Source organism: Peromyscus californicus, unplaced genomic scaffold, assembly GCF_007827085.1.
Source record: "Peromyscus californicus insignis strain IS unplaced genomic scaffold, ASM782708v3 Scaffold_13__1_contigs__length_99412109, whole genome shotgun sequence".
In the NCBI taxonomy this organism is placed as follows: Eukaryota; Metazoa; Chordata; class Mammalia; order Rodentia; family Cricetidae; genus Peromyscus; species Peromyscus californicus.
In genome coordinates this window covers 12,453,254-12,469,594 of record NW_026294424.1, presented here as the reverse complement: position 1 = coordinate 12,469,594, position 16,341 = coordinate 12,453,254, and the positions used below count along the sequence as shown (strand labels likewise).

Sequence of the window (16,341 nt, the reverse complement as noted above, 5' to 3'; positions counted from 1 at the left end):
AAAATCTCATGAACAGAAAAAAATCCTTTTATCACAAATATAATGAAATTGATAAAAATTACCCCTCTAAAATATAAGTGAACCATATACCTACACGCTAATCCTTGAAGCATTGACTAGAGAGGCTATTCTATGTTTAACAACTTGCTCTTTAAATTACAAGCTTAATTGAGATGGGAATAGTTCTTATCTTAGGAGTAATCATGATATGTATAGTACAAGAAACTTGATCCCTAGAATCATCATCAGTGATTGTGAGCTGAGCAAACCTGGGTAAGTAATTTAGTAATCTCTGAGCTTCTGACATGACCTCTAGAAATTAAAGCTGGTGGTGCTGTCTAATGGTTTCTGTGACAACCATTTAGAAAAAAAAATGCAGAAAAGGATCAACAAAGATTGGTCCTCAGTGTTAATCAACTGACTGGGGAGATGAATGGATGAGATGATGGATGGGTGGATGCATGGATGGATGGATGGATGGATGGATGGATGGATGGATGGATAGATGGATGGATGGATAGATGGATGGATGGATTAATTAGAGGGTATATAAATAAAAAAGAGATAATCGGTTAAGATTCCCAAATGAAAAACAAAGAGAAAGGAATATTAGAGAAAGAAGAAACAAATTTATTAAAATTAAATAACCCTAATATATGTCTTCACTATCAAATTGCCCAAACATTTGACAGCTATACAAATTATTCATCAGCTATGGAATACACTGGCTTACTGCCAAATGATCCCTAATGCTGTCATCAACATTGCTTATCCTAGGGTACCAAAGAGACTGGGTTTTCAGGTGGGTCAGATATTTTAGACTCAGTTTCTTGGAGATACAAGAGAGAGGATTAGCCTGTGACTTTCCCATGGGCCCTGAGAAAGTCTACAGGGAACTATCATGCCGGCACTCAGTGACCTGTGAAAATGAAGGAGAAAACTCAGTGCCAGCATGTGCCCCAGAGGTCAGCCCAGAAAGAACACTTTTACCAAGCAGGCCCAGTTATTGCCGTCCAAGCCAGCCTACATAAGCACACGTGGCTCTTGTCTTACTTGAGTCATGAGGAATGTTGAACTTCTCTTTGTCATCCTCCAAGAGTTCGTTAACTCTGGGTAAATTAACAAACATGTTAGAGTTGCTAAGGAAAGACTGCTGGTCCTTACAGAGAAGCTTCATCACAGACTGGAAAGAGGCAAAAGATGAACTTCTGGCTTGGTCTTTCTGTGACACCTGAGCATAAGAAAAGCAATTACAAGTGATTTTAAACTGTTTTCTCAGACTTCTGGAAGTATAGTTCTGTCTTTGATGGAATATACAAGTGAAAGAATCGACTCTGCTTAAATCTGGTCTGTTCTTGGGAAACCAGTGAAACCACTACAGTGATTTTTTTTTTCTGATAAATGTATTTTGTAGAAGAAAATCACAGACACACACACACTTTCATACACACACACATTCAGACACTCACATTCATACACACTCAAACACACTCACACCTACATTCATATACTCACACATTCACACTTACATTCATGCATTCACAAACACATTCACATACATTTACACACACTCAAACATTCACATTCACACAAATACATGCTCACACTCACACATTTGTATACTTACATATTCACACTTAAATTCACATACATTTACATACACTAAAATACTCACATTCACACAAACACGTTCATGCATGCACACTCACAATCACATACACTCAAACACACTCACATTCACACACATTCATGCATGCATGCATTCTTTCACACTCAGATTCACACACACTCACATACATTTACTTATACTCAGACATTCACATATATACTCAGATCACACACACACATCCACACACAGTCATAAGCTCTCACATTCACATACCTCCTTGTTTGTCCATTAATAAATTAATCCATCAAATAATATCACGATTTCAAATAAACTTATAGTCTTAGCATGTGTTCACACTGCTAAGTTAATACTGATTCTTGACAGCTGCCCAAACTAGCCATCAACTGGTGAGTACATAACATACTGTTGGCAAGGTTTCTGGGTACATCACTATCTGGCCCCTCCTGTACCTCCAACTCTCCTTACCCTGGTTGATTTCATCCCAGGCAGAAGGAATTCAAGCAAAAATTAATATCAAACCACTAACCTAATTCAAGTCTGTGTTTGCATTAGGAGAAAATGATCTGTAATTTGTAAGCCAATTATTTATATGTAAATAAATGTTCTAAGGTTCTTGAAAGCAATTTGCTCTCAGAATTAAGTTAAACAGGCCCTTGAAATCTCATCTATGCTAATAATTGACTTAGAAGATTTTAATTCATAGACAAAGCCTGAACCATCTCAGCTTCCTCATTGGTGGTCAAGCAGATCAATAGCACTTCTCAATTTTAGGGTAATGCCACGCCCTACTATCGTGCTATTAGCTCCAGAGCTATTAAGAAGTGTCCTTGTCCAAATACACTGTGGTCCTATAAAATTACAGGCTGGAAGAGAAAAAAAGGAAAAAGAAACAAACACAAAGAAAACAAACTACAACATTTCTCCTCATGTGAGGATCAAACACACCTGTTGGAAGTCTGGCATGTCTAGCAAGGCGGTGATTTTAAATGTGTGAAGAAATTCAGAGAGGTGTTCAAGGGCATGCTGGGCTCTGGCAAGGATGGAGCTGAGGCTGGAAATGACATCCAACAGGGAGTTGAGCAAGCCATTTGCTTCAGAGGGTATCAGAGTCTTACAGGGTAGCAAAAGAAAAAAAATGGAATAATCAATACCATTTCCACTCTCACAAGCATCTCTTGAGCAGTGACAACTTTGTGTCTTGATTTTCTTCTCTCTTGAACTTCAAAGCCTTGGTTTTTTTTATACTCTATAAAAATTCTGTGTTGGAGTAGATGTAACTGTGTTTTGCAGAGCACATTAAATTATAGCATTATTGTTAAACTATAAACCAGCAACAAATGGTTAGAATCTGAATCACTTTCAAAATATTTCTTAGTGTCTTCTCAATGACTAAGGTGGAAGTTTGAAAGGAGGCTCAAAATAAAACAGCGTTTTTATGTGACTCACAGGCATGCTCCATCCATCACAGTGCTCCTAGCACCCTGGGGTGGCGCATGAGCAAATGGAAGCCTGGAGAGATGAAAGGCTTCCTGGAGTCTACCAGTGAGAGAAGTTCAGGGCTGCCAATTAGACTGGCGAAAGTGTCCTCTGAAACCTACTTGTGCTCAGGCCACCTGCACACTGCCCACCTTGCTCCTTCTTTGCATATCCCCCCACAATGTAAACTCCAAAACTGGGATTCTTTTCTGTCTTGATCGTTCATGTGTGAAATGAAGCTAGAACAGCACCTGCAATATTAGTTATGCAACTGAGTACTTTCTGACTGACCATAATAACTTAGCAGGCAGCCCCTCTGTCCACAGGTGGGAAACATCAGAGGGATTCTCCTCCCTCTGCAGGTCATCTACATCCTGAATTTTGAGTTCCCGGACTGGGTCAAGGAGCCCAGTGGTCACTGCTTCTTAATTTTGTTCTCTGGAGTCCTGCTTTGAGGCCAAGAGATCACAATTTCACATTTCCCGATGGGCTCTGCCGGTGATGACCTACTCAACACACTACCAAAGAAGACACTGAGGAACAGGAGACAGGGTGAGTCTTTTGGAGGTTCCCCACTCCCCTTTCTACTTAGAGCTGTCACTTAGAGGTGACCCCTTGAGGCCACTGACTTCTTGTATGAAGTGACTGGGATTCCGGCATGGGTGATGTTGACATAGCCAAGCCTGCTTCACCAAAGGCTTCTGGGATTCACTGTCAGCAAGTGAGACAGAAGGTACCAGTGAACTGAAGTGGCTTTGACTCTCAGCAGCAATGCCTGCACCTGTGCATTATGGAACACCAGCCCATCTCAAGCAATGTTACATATGAGTGACCTCTCATAACGTTGTGTGTATGGAAGGGCCTGAGAAAGGGAGCTTATTGTTATTAATGGTAGCATCACATTTGCTGTGTCCTCAAAGATAGGATCCAATCTCATTCTCCAAAGAAATCCTGGCAGGTATGAGGGCCTTTGTCCAAGCACTTATTTGACCCTAAGAAGCATTGAGAGGCCTATGTGGGCATGTGGGGACAGGCACTACAATGGGTTAATTGATAGCGTGGTAGGGAACGTTAGATGAGGGGTCTGTGATGAGCAAATAGAGAGCATGTCAGCTGGAAGTGTCAAATACACCAAGACAGCAAATCTGTAAAATATGGAAGGTATGCCTTGAGACTTTGAAGTACACATAAAAATTAGTATTTGTTCCTGGACACTGTGTATACATGGTTATGAGAGTGAGAGTGTGGGGAGGTAAATGAACATTTGTCAGAGGTTTCCTAGAGCAACAGAAGGGGAAAAGACCACAAATGACTAGAAAAGCAAATCTACTCTTTTCTGGCCCAAGACTGTTCTCCTGCACATGGAACACCAGCAGCCGCCTTGCCCTGCTGCTGATCAGGACCTTTCTGATGGCCTGTGTGACACATCCTCAGGAGAAAACAGTAGAACTCCTAGAAAGCCGTGGGCAAGAACAGGGAGAGAGGGTGCTGGGGATCTCAATGAAAGTTCATGCGTGGAGATGAGGAAGACCTTCCAGAAAGGGTGGCTGAGACTAGGAAGCAAGACTGGGAACTGGTGCTGGGTGGGTGGGGGCTGAGATAGCCACCAGCTTCCAGCATGTACACATGTACATCTTCTCTGGGGATGTTGCCTTCACATTCTTTCAGCCCTTCCCTGCTTTGTAGAGAACTGCTGTAGAGCAGTTAAAGGGTTTGTATAGACAGGGATACAGGGATGTTGTATTGTCTACCCCTCTGCACCTTCCCACAGCTGCCCTGGTAGAACTGGATGCATCTAGACAGACAGGGCAGACAACACAGATCCAGGCAACAAAGAAAGTGAGGGCCACAACATGGTAGGCACATCTGCCTTGGCAGCTTAGGAATGAACTAGGCTCAACCCTGCTTCCTCAGATACTCAGGATGCTGTCTCTTGAGGAGAAAAAATTGAGTAGAGGGCTTCATGACATTTCTCCCTACCATGTTGTGCCCAATGCTTCAGTGGTCCTGACCTCATGGACACACTACAAGGTCTTCTAGACTTCCATGTATTTGACAAGATCTAACTGAGATGACATCCCCAGAGTGACCCCCTTCCCAGGTAACTGAGGCTGCCACAGAATCCCTCGTTGTTGGTCCCATACTGCAGCTAGTATAGGGGCCATGGGCCATCCACAGATTTAAACAACCTGAAGGCCAAAAAAAATTTTATGTATCTATAATGTATATGTACCATTATTTTTCTTGTCAGTATTCCAAAGGGAACGCAGTATAACAAGTATTTACATAGCATTTATCAGCTCTTGAGTATTACACATGATGTAGAGAAGTTAAAGCGTACAGAAAGTGTGCTAGTTGGTTTTTGTCAACTTGGCACAAACCTAGACATATCTGGGAAGAGGAACCAAAATTGAAAAACAATGCCTCCGTCAGACTGGCATGTAGGCAAGCTTGGAAGCATTTTTCTTAAGTAGTGATTGACTTGTGAGGGCCCAGCTCACTGAGGGCAGTGCTACTTTCAGGCTAGTAGTCTTAGGTATTCTAAGTAATGCAGGCTGAACAAGCCACAGTGAGCAAGTCAATGAGCAGCACTCCTCCATGGGTTCTCCTTCAGTTCCTGCCTTGAGTTCCTTCAACAATGGATTGTGTCATGAAAGTGTAAGGTGACATAAACCCTTTCCTCCCTAAGTTGCTTCTGGTCATGGCACTGACCACAGCGATAGAAACCTAACTAAAATATAAGGCACCAAGCACCCTTGGGTTTGAGGTCTGAGGATGCAGACAACAGTCAGTGTATGGTCAGCACATTCATAGGAGCAGCCTCCCTGCAGTGCCCCCTAAGGGTTTGGTCCTTACTTTGTAAATGAAGTTCCTCAGGTTCAGGTTCTGGCCCATCACCACGAGCAGAGAGAACACTTGAGTTCCAGGCAGGCTGCAGAGTTCCCTTGTAGCAAACCAGGATTTCTCACTCTCAGGAAATGTCAGCAGGAGATGAAGAATTTCTTCATCACACTTTCCAGACAAAGCTACAGTGAGGACACTGGAGAGAAGCTGTTGTGAAGCATTGCGGATCAGACAGAAGCAAGGCCAGCACAATATGTGCTTCAGTCCCTTCTCCCCGCTTCCCCAGACCCCACTTTCTCAAGAAAAACAAACACCTGAATCAGACAGAAGCAAGACCAGCACAGTATATGCTTCAGGCCCCCTGCCCCGCCCCTAGACCCTACTTTCCCACAAAAAGCAAACACCTGGAAACTCTGTGTGTGCCGAAGACTCAACTCACAGACACAGTGCTTCTTTACCTTTCCATCATCGTGACAAAATGCCCCAGGCAAACACCCATAAGGAAGAAAGGTTTATTTTGCTTCATGGTTACAGAGGTCTTGCTTCATAGTCTACCAATCCTGCTGAAAGCCCATCTTGGTGGGATGCACTCAGGGGAGCCAAGCTGCTCACCTCAGAGTGGCCAGGAAACAAAGAGAAAGAAAGCAAGTCTCAGGCTCCCAATGTCCCTTTAAGGGTATGAAGGTGGAAGTCCTTATGAACTAACTTCCTCCAACTAGAGCCACTTCCTGAAGGGACCAAACATTTATTTACAAAGTGAGCCTTTGGGGGATAACCTGGAACCAGCCCATGGTGGAGCCTAACTGCTTTGTTTTCAGCATTTTGAAGGGAAGTGGTTTTGAAACTGCAAGTCATTCTCTGTCTGTGCAGCTTCCCTTTGCTTGAGCCCTGGGAGCACTGAGGTGGAACCTTTCGGCCCTCTCTCGGTAGATCTCTGTGGAGTGCTCACCATCGATGCCCTGCCCCTGAGATTGCCTGTTCCACAGCACTTGGGGCTTGTCTGCTGATGCTCTTTTACTCCTCTCTGCTTTCTGTTTGCTAGATCTCTCACTCTTCACTGTTAAACCAGTATTTTTAAATCAATTTTTGCCTCCTTTACTTCTAGATTTAAAAGGGGATTTCCAAGCTTTTCATAGTTTCCTTAAAAAATACAAGCATATAAACTCGGAAGGAGGCACTGAAAATGGAGTGTGTCTGTTTATACTCCATTGGTATTCCGTGACGCATTCAAGGACTCAGGTGCCTCCTCACGGAGGTTCATCTTTCAGTTACTGACATGTAACAAAATTGCACAGAAAATAAAACACAAGCAACTGGATCCCCTATTGCATGTTTATAGCTACCATGGGTGTGACTGCTGTGAAATACTCAAGCTGACACCGATTGTGGAAACCCTAATGATTAGAGACAGCATCAAATCAGAAGCCTTACAGTCAAAGAGGGCTCGCTGGGTGCTTCCATGTGCTACAAAGTCATTAAGAGACAGTACAGTATATCAGTCAGGGATCCCCAGACGCTAAAAATAAGAGAGAGAGACACAGAGATGGTCCTTCATCTACAAACTACTAACTCCTGGATTTAGGAGCTCAAGAGATGGCTAGCCAGATTAAACACTTGCTGAACAAACATGAAGAATGGAGTTTGGATCCTCAGCATCTGTATAAAAATAGCCATGGTACCCTACTATAGCCCCAGGACTGGGGAGCTAGAGACAAGAAATCCCTGAAGCAAGCTAGTTAGACAGACTAGCTGAGTCAGCAAGCTATGGGTTCCAAGAGAGAGGCTGCCTCAATGTAGAAGGTAGAGAATGGTGCCACTGCTACCCTCTGGCCTCCATACACACATGAACATGCACGCGTGCACACAACACACACACACACACACACACACACACACACACACACACACACACACACACACAAGGAGGAGGTGCTGCTGTAGCTCACATCTAAAAAGCACCTAAAGGCTGCACTCCCTCTTGTTCAGGGGACCTAAGTAGCTTTTCTCTTAAGGTCCTGAATGATTTAGATGAGGCATATTATGTCAAGGAGACAAACCCACCTTAAATGAAATCTGGAAAGTTGGAGCAGACACATTTCCTAACACCTGTTTTCAGGTGTGCTCTGGCACTTCCCAGGGATCCCTGAGGATGTGGTGTTGGGCACTAACCTGGCTTTCAGTGCTGCATTTGCTCAGTTCTGTAAATTGGCTCCAGGCTAGGACTTTGCAGGGAAATGGGGCTTATCTAAACACACCCTCAACTCCAAATGAGCTGCTCCCAGCTCTAGGTGGGCAGGAACCCAAGCTGGTCCCACGTCAGTCCTCCCACACTTGCTGAGAGCCTCTGTCCCCACCACTCTGCAGTGGGTTACTCAATGGTGCCAGCTCTTAGAACTTAGGCTTATGTTTTAGAATTTGTTTGGGGTAAAACTGTTTGTCTTGAAAATATGGCCACCTCACTTCCTAAATAAAGAAGATCCCTTCAAGATCTCCGCAATACCTACCACCTAGGGGCAAGTGCCTGCAGTAGGGTTGTTTAACACTCCTTTGTGTGGTTTTCCATTTTTGCTCTTTATCTTTTGAATATATTATTATTATGCCTGTTTTTTCTTCTTGGAAAGATGTCTGAATCAAGTAGCACAGGTAAGGAATATAAAGCTAAGGAGGCACCATTGCTCACTTAGAAACATGCCCTATTTTCATCCAGCATGAAGCAGGTGACTCAGGCTTTGCTCGGGCCTATACCTTAGACTCTCAGAGACAAAGACGCTGTATTTCTGATGTGGTTCCTACACATCCATGTTTGACTTGGCAATCTGCAGGAAGACCAGGGACTTGGGGAGGTGTTTCCCAGCTCTGGGCATAGAACCTCAGCCACATGGATGTTTGTTTGATTCAAACCTAGTGATGATCCTCACCAGAGGCACTCACCATTTTCAGCAAGAGCTTGCACAGCAGGAGCCATGGGTCAAGAGCGGAGCTGAGAATGTGGTTCTGCTGTTGCCCGGCTAATAAGTTTATACTCTGAGATGCAGAAAAAATGTGAGCAGGGTGGGAGGAGCCCTGCTCAGTCTTTCTGTGAGCAGCAAGGACACACTGATAGCAGTGCAGCCACGGTGGAACTATGAGAACAGTGACTCCACTGATTTCAGGTTTGATGCTTGACTGGCTGGTCTGATGTGTCAATATGACATAAGCTAGAGTCATCAGAGAGGAAGGAGCCTCAGTTGAGGAAATGCTTCCATGTGGTCCAGCTGTAAGGCATTTTCTTAATTAGTGATCAGTGGAGGAAGGTCCAGCCCATGGTGGGTGATGCCATCCTTGGACTGGTGGTCCCGGGTTCTATAAGAAAGCAGGCTGAGCAAGCCAGGTGAAGCAAGTGTAAGCAGTTCCCCTCCGTGGCCTCTGCACCAGCTCCTGCCTCCAGGTTTCAGCCCTGCTTGTGTTCCTGTCCTGACTTCCTTCGATGATGAACAGTGATGGGGAAGGGTAAGCCAAATAAACCCTTTCCTCTCCAAATTGCTTTTTGTTCATGGTGTTTTGTTATAGCAAGAGAAACACTAATTAAGACAAATGTAAAATTTAAGAAAGTAAAATCGGGCCAAATGGGGTAAACAGATCTTACATATTTTAGTAAACATCGCTTTGCTCTGGGGCTGAGCTCAGATCTACTGGCATGATAAAGAACCAAACGCAAGAGAGGAGTGTGAGAGGATAGCAGAGAGCCATGGGATCCGTCCAGGACTGAGCACAGGGTTGAAGTCAGTGGCGAAGGCAATGTTCAGTGGGTCTGACCCAAGCTCTCACTGTATGACTGGGAAGATCCTGGATTTCCTTCTAAAAGCCCCGGTTTCCATGCCTTCATAACAGTAGTAAGAGGATGAAATGCCTCCAAAGGTTGGTTGGGAGCATTGCAAAGATAAGGCTCTGAGCAGCAGGGGATAGGAATGTGAGCACTCAGTAATGCTCCTTAGAGTACGTTTGCAGTGATCAGCCAAAATGCACCTTCCACTGGGATACTTCAAGAAAACGAGCGTATGAATTTGGCTAGAATCATCAGTTGAAAAAGACACTGCTATTTAAGGCAGCCAGGGGTAGGAATTGAGAGAGAGCTAATCAATCCGTTCTGTATTTTCATACTCCTGACTAGAACCATCTCACAGTGGAGCGTCGCTGGGCTCCCTGCCCACTGGGGCAGGCTCCACTAGAGTGGTGCACTATGAAATGGGTAGAAGGGAATCAAGTCCTAGGCAGAAGGTTGGGCTAGACAGGCTTTAGGATCCAGCACTTCTCAGGAGTCTGAGATGTTGGATTTGGATGACATAATACCCAGGTTCAATAAAGAAGGCAAGAAGGAGAGAGACTGCCCATATGAACCCTGGCAAGGAAGGGAAAGCAGCCAGGTATCAACCTGTGAGCCTGCCCTTGCCTTCTTCAGCATTGGGATATCTCCAGTACTATGCCTCACAGTATTCCAGCTCCATCCCCAGTATCCCTGCTAAGGCCAGCTTCCTGTGATTGTCTGCCTCCATCATTGCATTACATGTGTATCACAGGACATCCATTCTCTTCATTTATACAGTTAGCATTGCATGTTTAATGAGCTGTCCTCACAGAAGGCTGGTTCCTTAGAGCAATGCCTTTGAGGTACAGCTTCAAAGAACCATGCTTGATACACGGGAAGATCTGGAGTGGACAAAAGGAAGAGCAAAGCAAAGGTTTTCAAAACATCCCAAAGGGACCCAGCACCACAAAATGTCCCTTGTAGGCCGCCAGCAACTTGGAATGAGTCCAAAGTGGTGAATTTGTAAATTGAGTAATGAGACTATGGGAAAGAAACCCAGGGACTAGCAAAAGGAGACAGGGAAACAAACAAAAATTGGCCATCAACTGATACTCTAGAAGAAAACAGAGCCCAAAGTGTCACCCTAGGAGAGATGGCTCAGTGGTTAAGAGCACTGACTGTTCTTCCAGAGGACCTGAGTTCAACTCCCAGCAACCACATGGTGGCTCTCAACCAAAGTGTCACCCGCTAAGCAGCTGTGGGTATGTTTAGACATGTGTACACATTAAAGCAATAGCCTCATGTGTCTGAACAACGAGAATGCATTTGTTCAGTCCCCGTTCAATTACCTATGGATCCGTCTAGTTAGGTGACCGCAGTGGTTTTTAGAGATGCAGAGAAATGTGTGCAGATGGGGGTGGGTAGTAACTGCAAAAGCATCTGTGCTGCAATTGGCACTGCATATCCGCCCGTTGCCTGCACAGCCCCTCTCACCATAGAACGTCAGCGACACCTGGTGGTTGCTTGCTTCTAAGCAGACAGCCAGGCAGGATTCTTCTGCTCAAACGGAAATGGAATGTAAGGTGTGTGTATGTGTGTGTGTGTGTGTGTGTGTGTGTGTGTGTGTGTGTGTGTGTGTGTGTGTTTGTGAAAGACTACCTAAGAGAGTTTATCAGTAACCTGTCTCCGCAAGCAGCCTTGGGCTGCTGCAAAACTATTCCAGCCACTGCTCCTGTTTCCCGGTAGATGTTCCACACTGCAGTGTTCAAGCTACAGCCGTGACGATTTCCACTGAACTTCGTTGAAGAAATGTTAGCACCGCTTCACTCTCTGCCAAGCTCCCCTCCTCCTCCATCCCCACATTTCCCTGGGCACGTTGTATCTAATGAGATACAATTGATGTTTTTATTGAAAATAGATACTGCCTTTCTTGTGCTAAGTAACTTTGTGATACTATAGTTTGCATTTTTGGATCCCTAGCTTTTCATCTATTTCTTTCTTAATTTAGATGAACTGTCAATGAGTCTACTGACCAAGCTTGTATTTAGCCCCAATTAGTTGGAATTAACATGAAATTAAATTTGTATCAGAGCCTGAGTGATTGTCAATTGAAGCACTCATGGGTTTAAACAAAAAAGAAAAAAGAAAAGAAAAACTATCAGCTAAAGATTCAGGTGGCATTTGCATGTGGCCAACATGATTGCCATCTGCTCCCCTCTCCGCTAATAAGTAATACCCTTACACCATTTGGACAAGTCAAGAGGTAAGTAACACATGACGTAAGGGTTTTAAACTACTCCTTTGTCCACTTCCTTACCCAACACTTCTCAGTCATGCTAGGGAAGCCTGGGCCTGGCACTGCTCATCTGTTATGAGTCATATCCATACCATATGACCAGAGCACACAGTTACTCTCCACCATGGTAGATTATATATTTTTAACTAGCTTTGTTTGGGGGTTTGAGATTTATGACACGTATGGAAACATACACAAACTTAATGGACTTCATGCATTAGGATTAGAAATCACTAATGTAAGTGTTGCCAGAAACCTCAACTTTTCTGTCCCAGATGAAGATGATGTGACCAAGTTATGTCACAAGATGTTGACAGCCTTCAGTTCCCTGCTTGTTCACATGTGCCCCTCTGCTTTCAACTACTTCATTTGTGCAGCCATGCCTTCCCCAGCTGTGGAACAGGGAGGAGGAGGCAGAGAAAGGTGGTCAGGGCACCTGCAGCTGTGAGGGCTCCTTCCTGATGAAAAGCAGCCCTGTACCTTTGAATGGGAAATGTGGGCTTCTAGGATGCTGTGGATGGTCTCATCTGAGATGTGGAAGGAGGAGCGAAGGTCCTCGGTTAATTTGGTGATGTTCTTCATCAAATCCTTTATTTTTACATCTGAAGAATACACAAAAGGAAAAGAAATTTTACAAGATATTTTCAGAATTTTTATTGACTTAAAAATATTCGATGTTGTCACCTAAATAAGAAGTTTCCCTCATAGTGTCCAGCTTATCATAGACACTAATTAAAGTTTTACTTTTCCAGGGGGATCTGAGATCACTTCTTATTTAAGTAAATAAAAAACTTTCAGTTATGTGGTATCATCTAGTCAATGGCTGACTCTGAGTCCTGTATGTTTTGAGACTTGCTTTAGAAAGAGCTCTTTCTGAATGAACAATGACCATGTACTACTGTGACCTCATCTTTCACTTTCTTAAATAAGAAAATTATCATCTAAGGGCATGTGAGAGTTCTTCACACTCGTCGTTTTAACACTGTGTGAGTTTTAGGGGCTGTGTGGATGGGACAGAGACTCATAGGACAAAGTGGTTTGCGGAAGGACAGAAGGTCAGTGAGAAATCTGGACAACACAAGATTCCTTTCTTTCTTCTACCTGACTTTTGAGAACTCAGGCCTTGGGAATTTCTTTCTGAAGCCTGAATACCTATGACTAGCCATGTTCTAAATGGTTTGGTTGTTTTTGTTTTTAGATAACATATAGTACAACTCTTGCTTTTTGTGTTTTATTTTAATATATTAGAATTAAACACTGAATTTCATTTTACTTGTTTTTTTTCATTGAAATATAATCATACCATTTCTCCTTCCTTCCCTCCCTCCTAACTTTTTTCTGTCCCCACCCCCTCTCAAAATCAAGTCTTCCTCCTCTTTAACCATATAGCACAACTTCCCTTTTTTATGTTTTACCTTAACAACATGTTGGGCTGAAACACTAAATTTAATCAAGCAAGTTTGGAAACCACATACCCTCTGTAACTGTGAAATTGCTAAGAAACATCATAACAGGAATCTTTGTCATCCAAGTCTCCTTGAGACTTTTGATCAACCTAAAGTGACAAAAAATTACAATGAGACAAGATAAAACAGCAGAAGCAAAGCGGGAGTGAAAAACACTGCCTTGGTTCTGGGAGCTGGACTAGATAACACAGGTTCTCTCTGATAAACGGACATACTCTGTCCTCTGATACCATCTGTGTGTGAATTTCATTAACACCAGGGTTCCAACATGTCCTCAGTCAGTCCAGCCCAGCAAATGAATCAGGGTGATGGCATCAAGATGCACGACAAATGCCTTCTCAAAGATGTGGGAAGTAGATAAAATAGACTATGGTGTATCTGAGAAATTAGTGTAGCCACTGAGAGATGGCTAGTTCTCTGTGCCTACGTCATCTGCAGGATGGAAAGCCTCTGACTCTCTCTTTGGGGCTCATACGTCTAGAACACACTGAAAAGTTTTAATCAAATATGAAGTGATTTGAAAATATTTGACTGCTCACATATTTATATGTAATACCATACTGTCATCCTGGATCACAACATCCGACCCAGTGTCCTGCTCATTATAAAGTTCACCTGATGGTAGAAATTGATCTTGTGCTTTAACATTTAAAAGTGTATTTATGGAAAGCCCTGGTGTTTGACTACTATGTGGTACCCATTGTTGTCTGAAATCAGTAACTTAAACACACATCTGGCTGAGGATTAGGAATACTGGGGAGGGTACAAGTGCCTGTTACACAGACCTGTGCATGTGGTGCTGAACTGTTCCCAGCACGGGCTGGCATGTGCAGCCCTGGCTAGAAGCGTTTTCCAAGCTCCTTTTGAAGCCTTCCAAGGCACTGAAAAGAGTCCTGCTAAGACGTTCACAGTCCAGCTGATCTGGTGAGGACCATATCTTTCTGATTTCCTAGAAAACACAAGAGTGACAGAGATCACAGTATTGAGGCTGGTTCTCAGGTAAACACAGGCCTCTGGTTATTTCCTGAAGTGTCAGGGAAGGCACCCATTTCCTCTGTGCATGTGCAGTTGTAGAACAGGGAAAGACCACTTACTTTGTGGTGCCGGACAGAAAGCAAGCCACACCCTGTTTTCTGGCACTTGGGTTCCCAGAATCCAGTTTCCAGCTCCTCTGGGTCACCCACAATTCAATAGAAAAATAAAATAAAATGCCAACATAAAAAAATAGGCACAGACCTGGAAACATGTAGAAACAGCAGGCCTAGAGAGTGGATGTCTACACTGTCAATCATGGAAATGCAAATAAAATCTGCCCCAAGATTGTTTCCTCAAATCTAAGCTGTCTATTGTTGAAAAGATAAGGAATGATTATATTGAAGATGTGGAGCAAAGGGACCCCTTGTATGCAAAATAGTCTTGCCATTAAAGAAGATAATATATGAGTTCCTCAAAACTACTATATGATCCCAAACACCCCTCCTGGGTCTATATCTAATGGAAAGGAAAACAGGTGTGAGAGATATATCTACATTCTCATGCTCACTGAAGCATCATTCACAATGAGCAAGATGTGGAGCTGACCTGAAGGTCCAATGAGAGATGAACTGATAAAAACAAAAAGCCTTACACATACTATAAGATATTATTCAGCCATGTAAAAGAAAGAATCATGCCATCTGCATCACATATGTGAACCTAGAAGGAATGCTAGCTCAAATAAGTCAATCACCAAAAGGAAAAAAAATGCACTTAGACCAGCAAGATGAAGACTGAGAATCCAGCACTGTGGACCACACAGAGCCTTGACAGGAACAATGGCAGAGCACACTTCTCCTAGAGTATGAAAGGACACTCAGCTTCACCCATTCTTCACTTAGATGTCTGCTATCATCACGTCCTCATAGATGCAGCCTCCTTCACCATCCCCCTTCACTGCTCTGTAAATGGATATACAGACCTAGCTATTTTCTGAGTATCCCTGTAAGAGCAATGGCAGGCATGCTCCTGCAAGACTAAGAGGGCAATACTTTTTTCTGTCCATTTCTAGCATGTTCCTTTCATGTGCTGTGCTTTCTCCTGCTCCTGAGAGTGAGGTTCTCACCTAAACGTGTCATAGACCTGATGCCCCTTTCCTCCACAGAGGTCTCTCCTCACAGCATGTTGTGCTGAGACAACTACATTAAGTACAATGAGCATTGACTTACATGCAATGCACTTCTGAGAACACAGGGAGAACTCATCTCATCTCTTAGAGCCTCTGCACACATGTTCCCTCCTAGAACTCCCAGCTCATTAATCTGATGCACATATATCACTCCTACTGCTAGTGTTATTCTTAAATTGAACAAAATAATAACTTTGACATAGAAAGAACTGCAGAGAAATAAGGTGGAGTGCCCTCTCCAGTAGCAGGAAGTGATAAAAGAAAAATTTCAACATCCTTGAGCACACACAGGTGGACCATGCTGCAGGTAAGAAGTATCTAACATAAAGACTGAAACTTGACTTTGTCAATCTAGTCTTGAGAGCATGAAGAACAACTATTGTTGTTTGTTTTTAACTCTTTTTATTCTTTGGGCTCTTTGGTCTTTGGTCATTGGTCTTTTGGGGACCCACCACTCAGCTCCCAAATAAATCACGTACAGAGGCTTATTCTTAATTATAAATGCCTGACCTTAGCTTGGCTTATTTCTAACCAGCTTTTCTTAACTTTAAATTATCCCGTCTATCTTTGGCCTTGGAGCTCTTATCTTTCTCTATTCCTGTATACCTTTTCTTTCCTTCTTATGCTATGTCTGTCTGTGTAGCTAGGTGGCTGGGTGGCTGGCCCCTGAAGTCCTCCTCC

The 16,341-nt window shown here is 43.5% G+C and overlaps 1 protein-coding gene across 1 annotated transcript in view; it reads right to left on the bottom strand.

Annotated features, from left to right (window-relative positions):
* The window catches only part of Abca13 (ATP binding cassette subfamily A member 13), a 446,515-nt gene that overhangs the window by 319,466 nt on the left and 110,708 nt on the right, over nt 1–16,341 (bottom strand). The window contains exons 21-26 of the mRNA XM_052734499.1: nt 14,282–14,445; nt 13,506–13,585; nt 12,511–12,632; nt 5,963–6,157; nt 2,576–2,740; nt 1,054–1,231 (exon numbers count right to left, since the gene is read on the bottom strand). Coding sequence (XP_052590459.1) covers nt 1,054–1,231; nt 2,576–2,740; nt 5,963–6,157; nt 12,511–12,632; nt 13,506–13,585; nt 14,282–14,445 — 904 coding nt within the window. The remainder of the gene's footprint in view (nt 1–1,053; nt 1,232–2,575; nt 2,741–5,962; nt 6,158–12,510; nt 12,633–13,505; nt 13,586–14,281; nt 14,446–16,341) is intronic.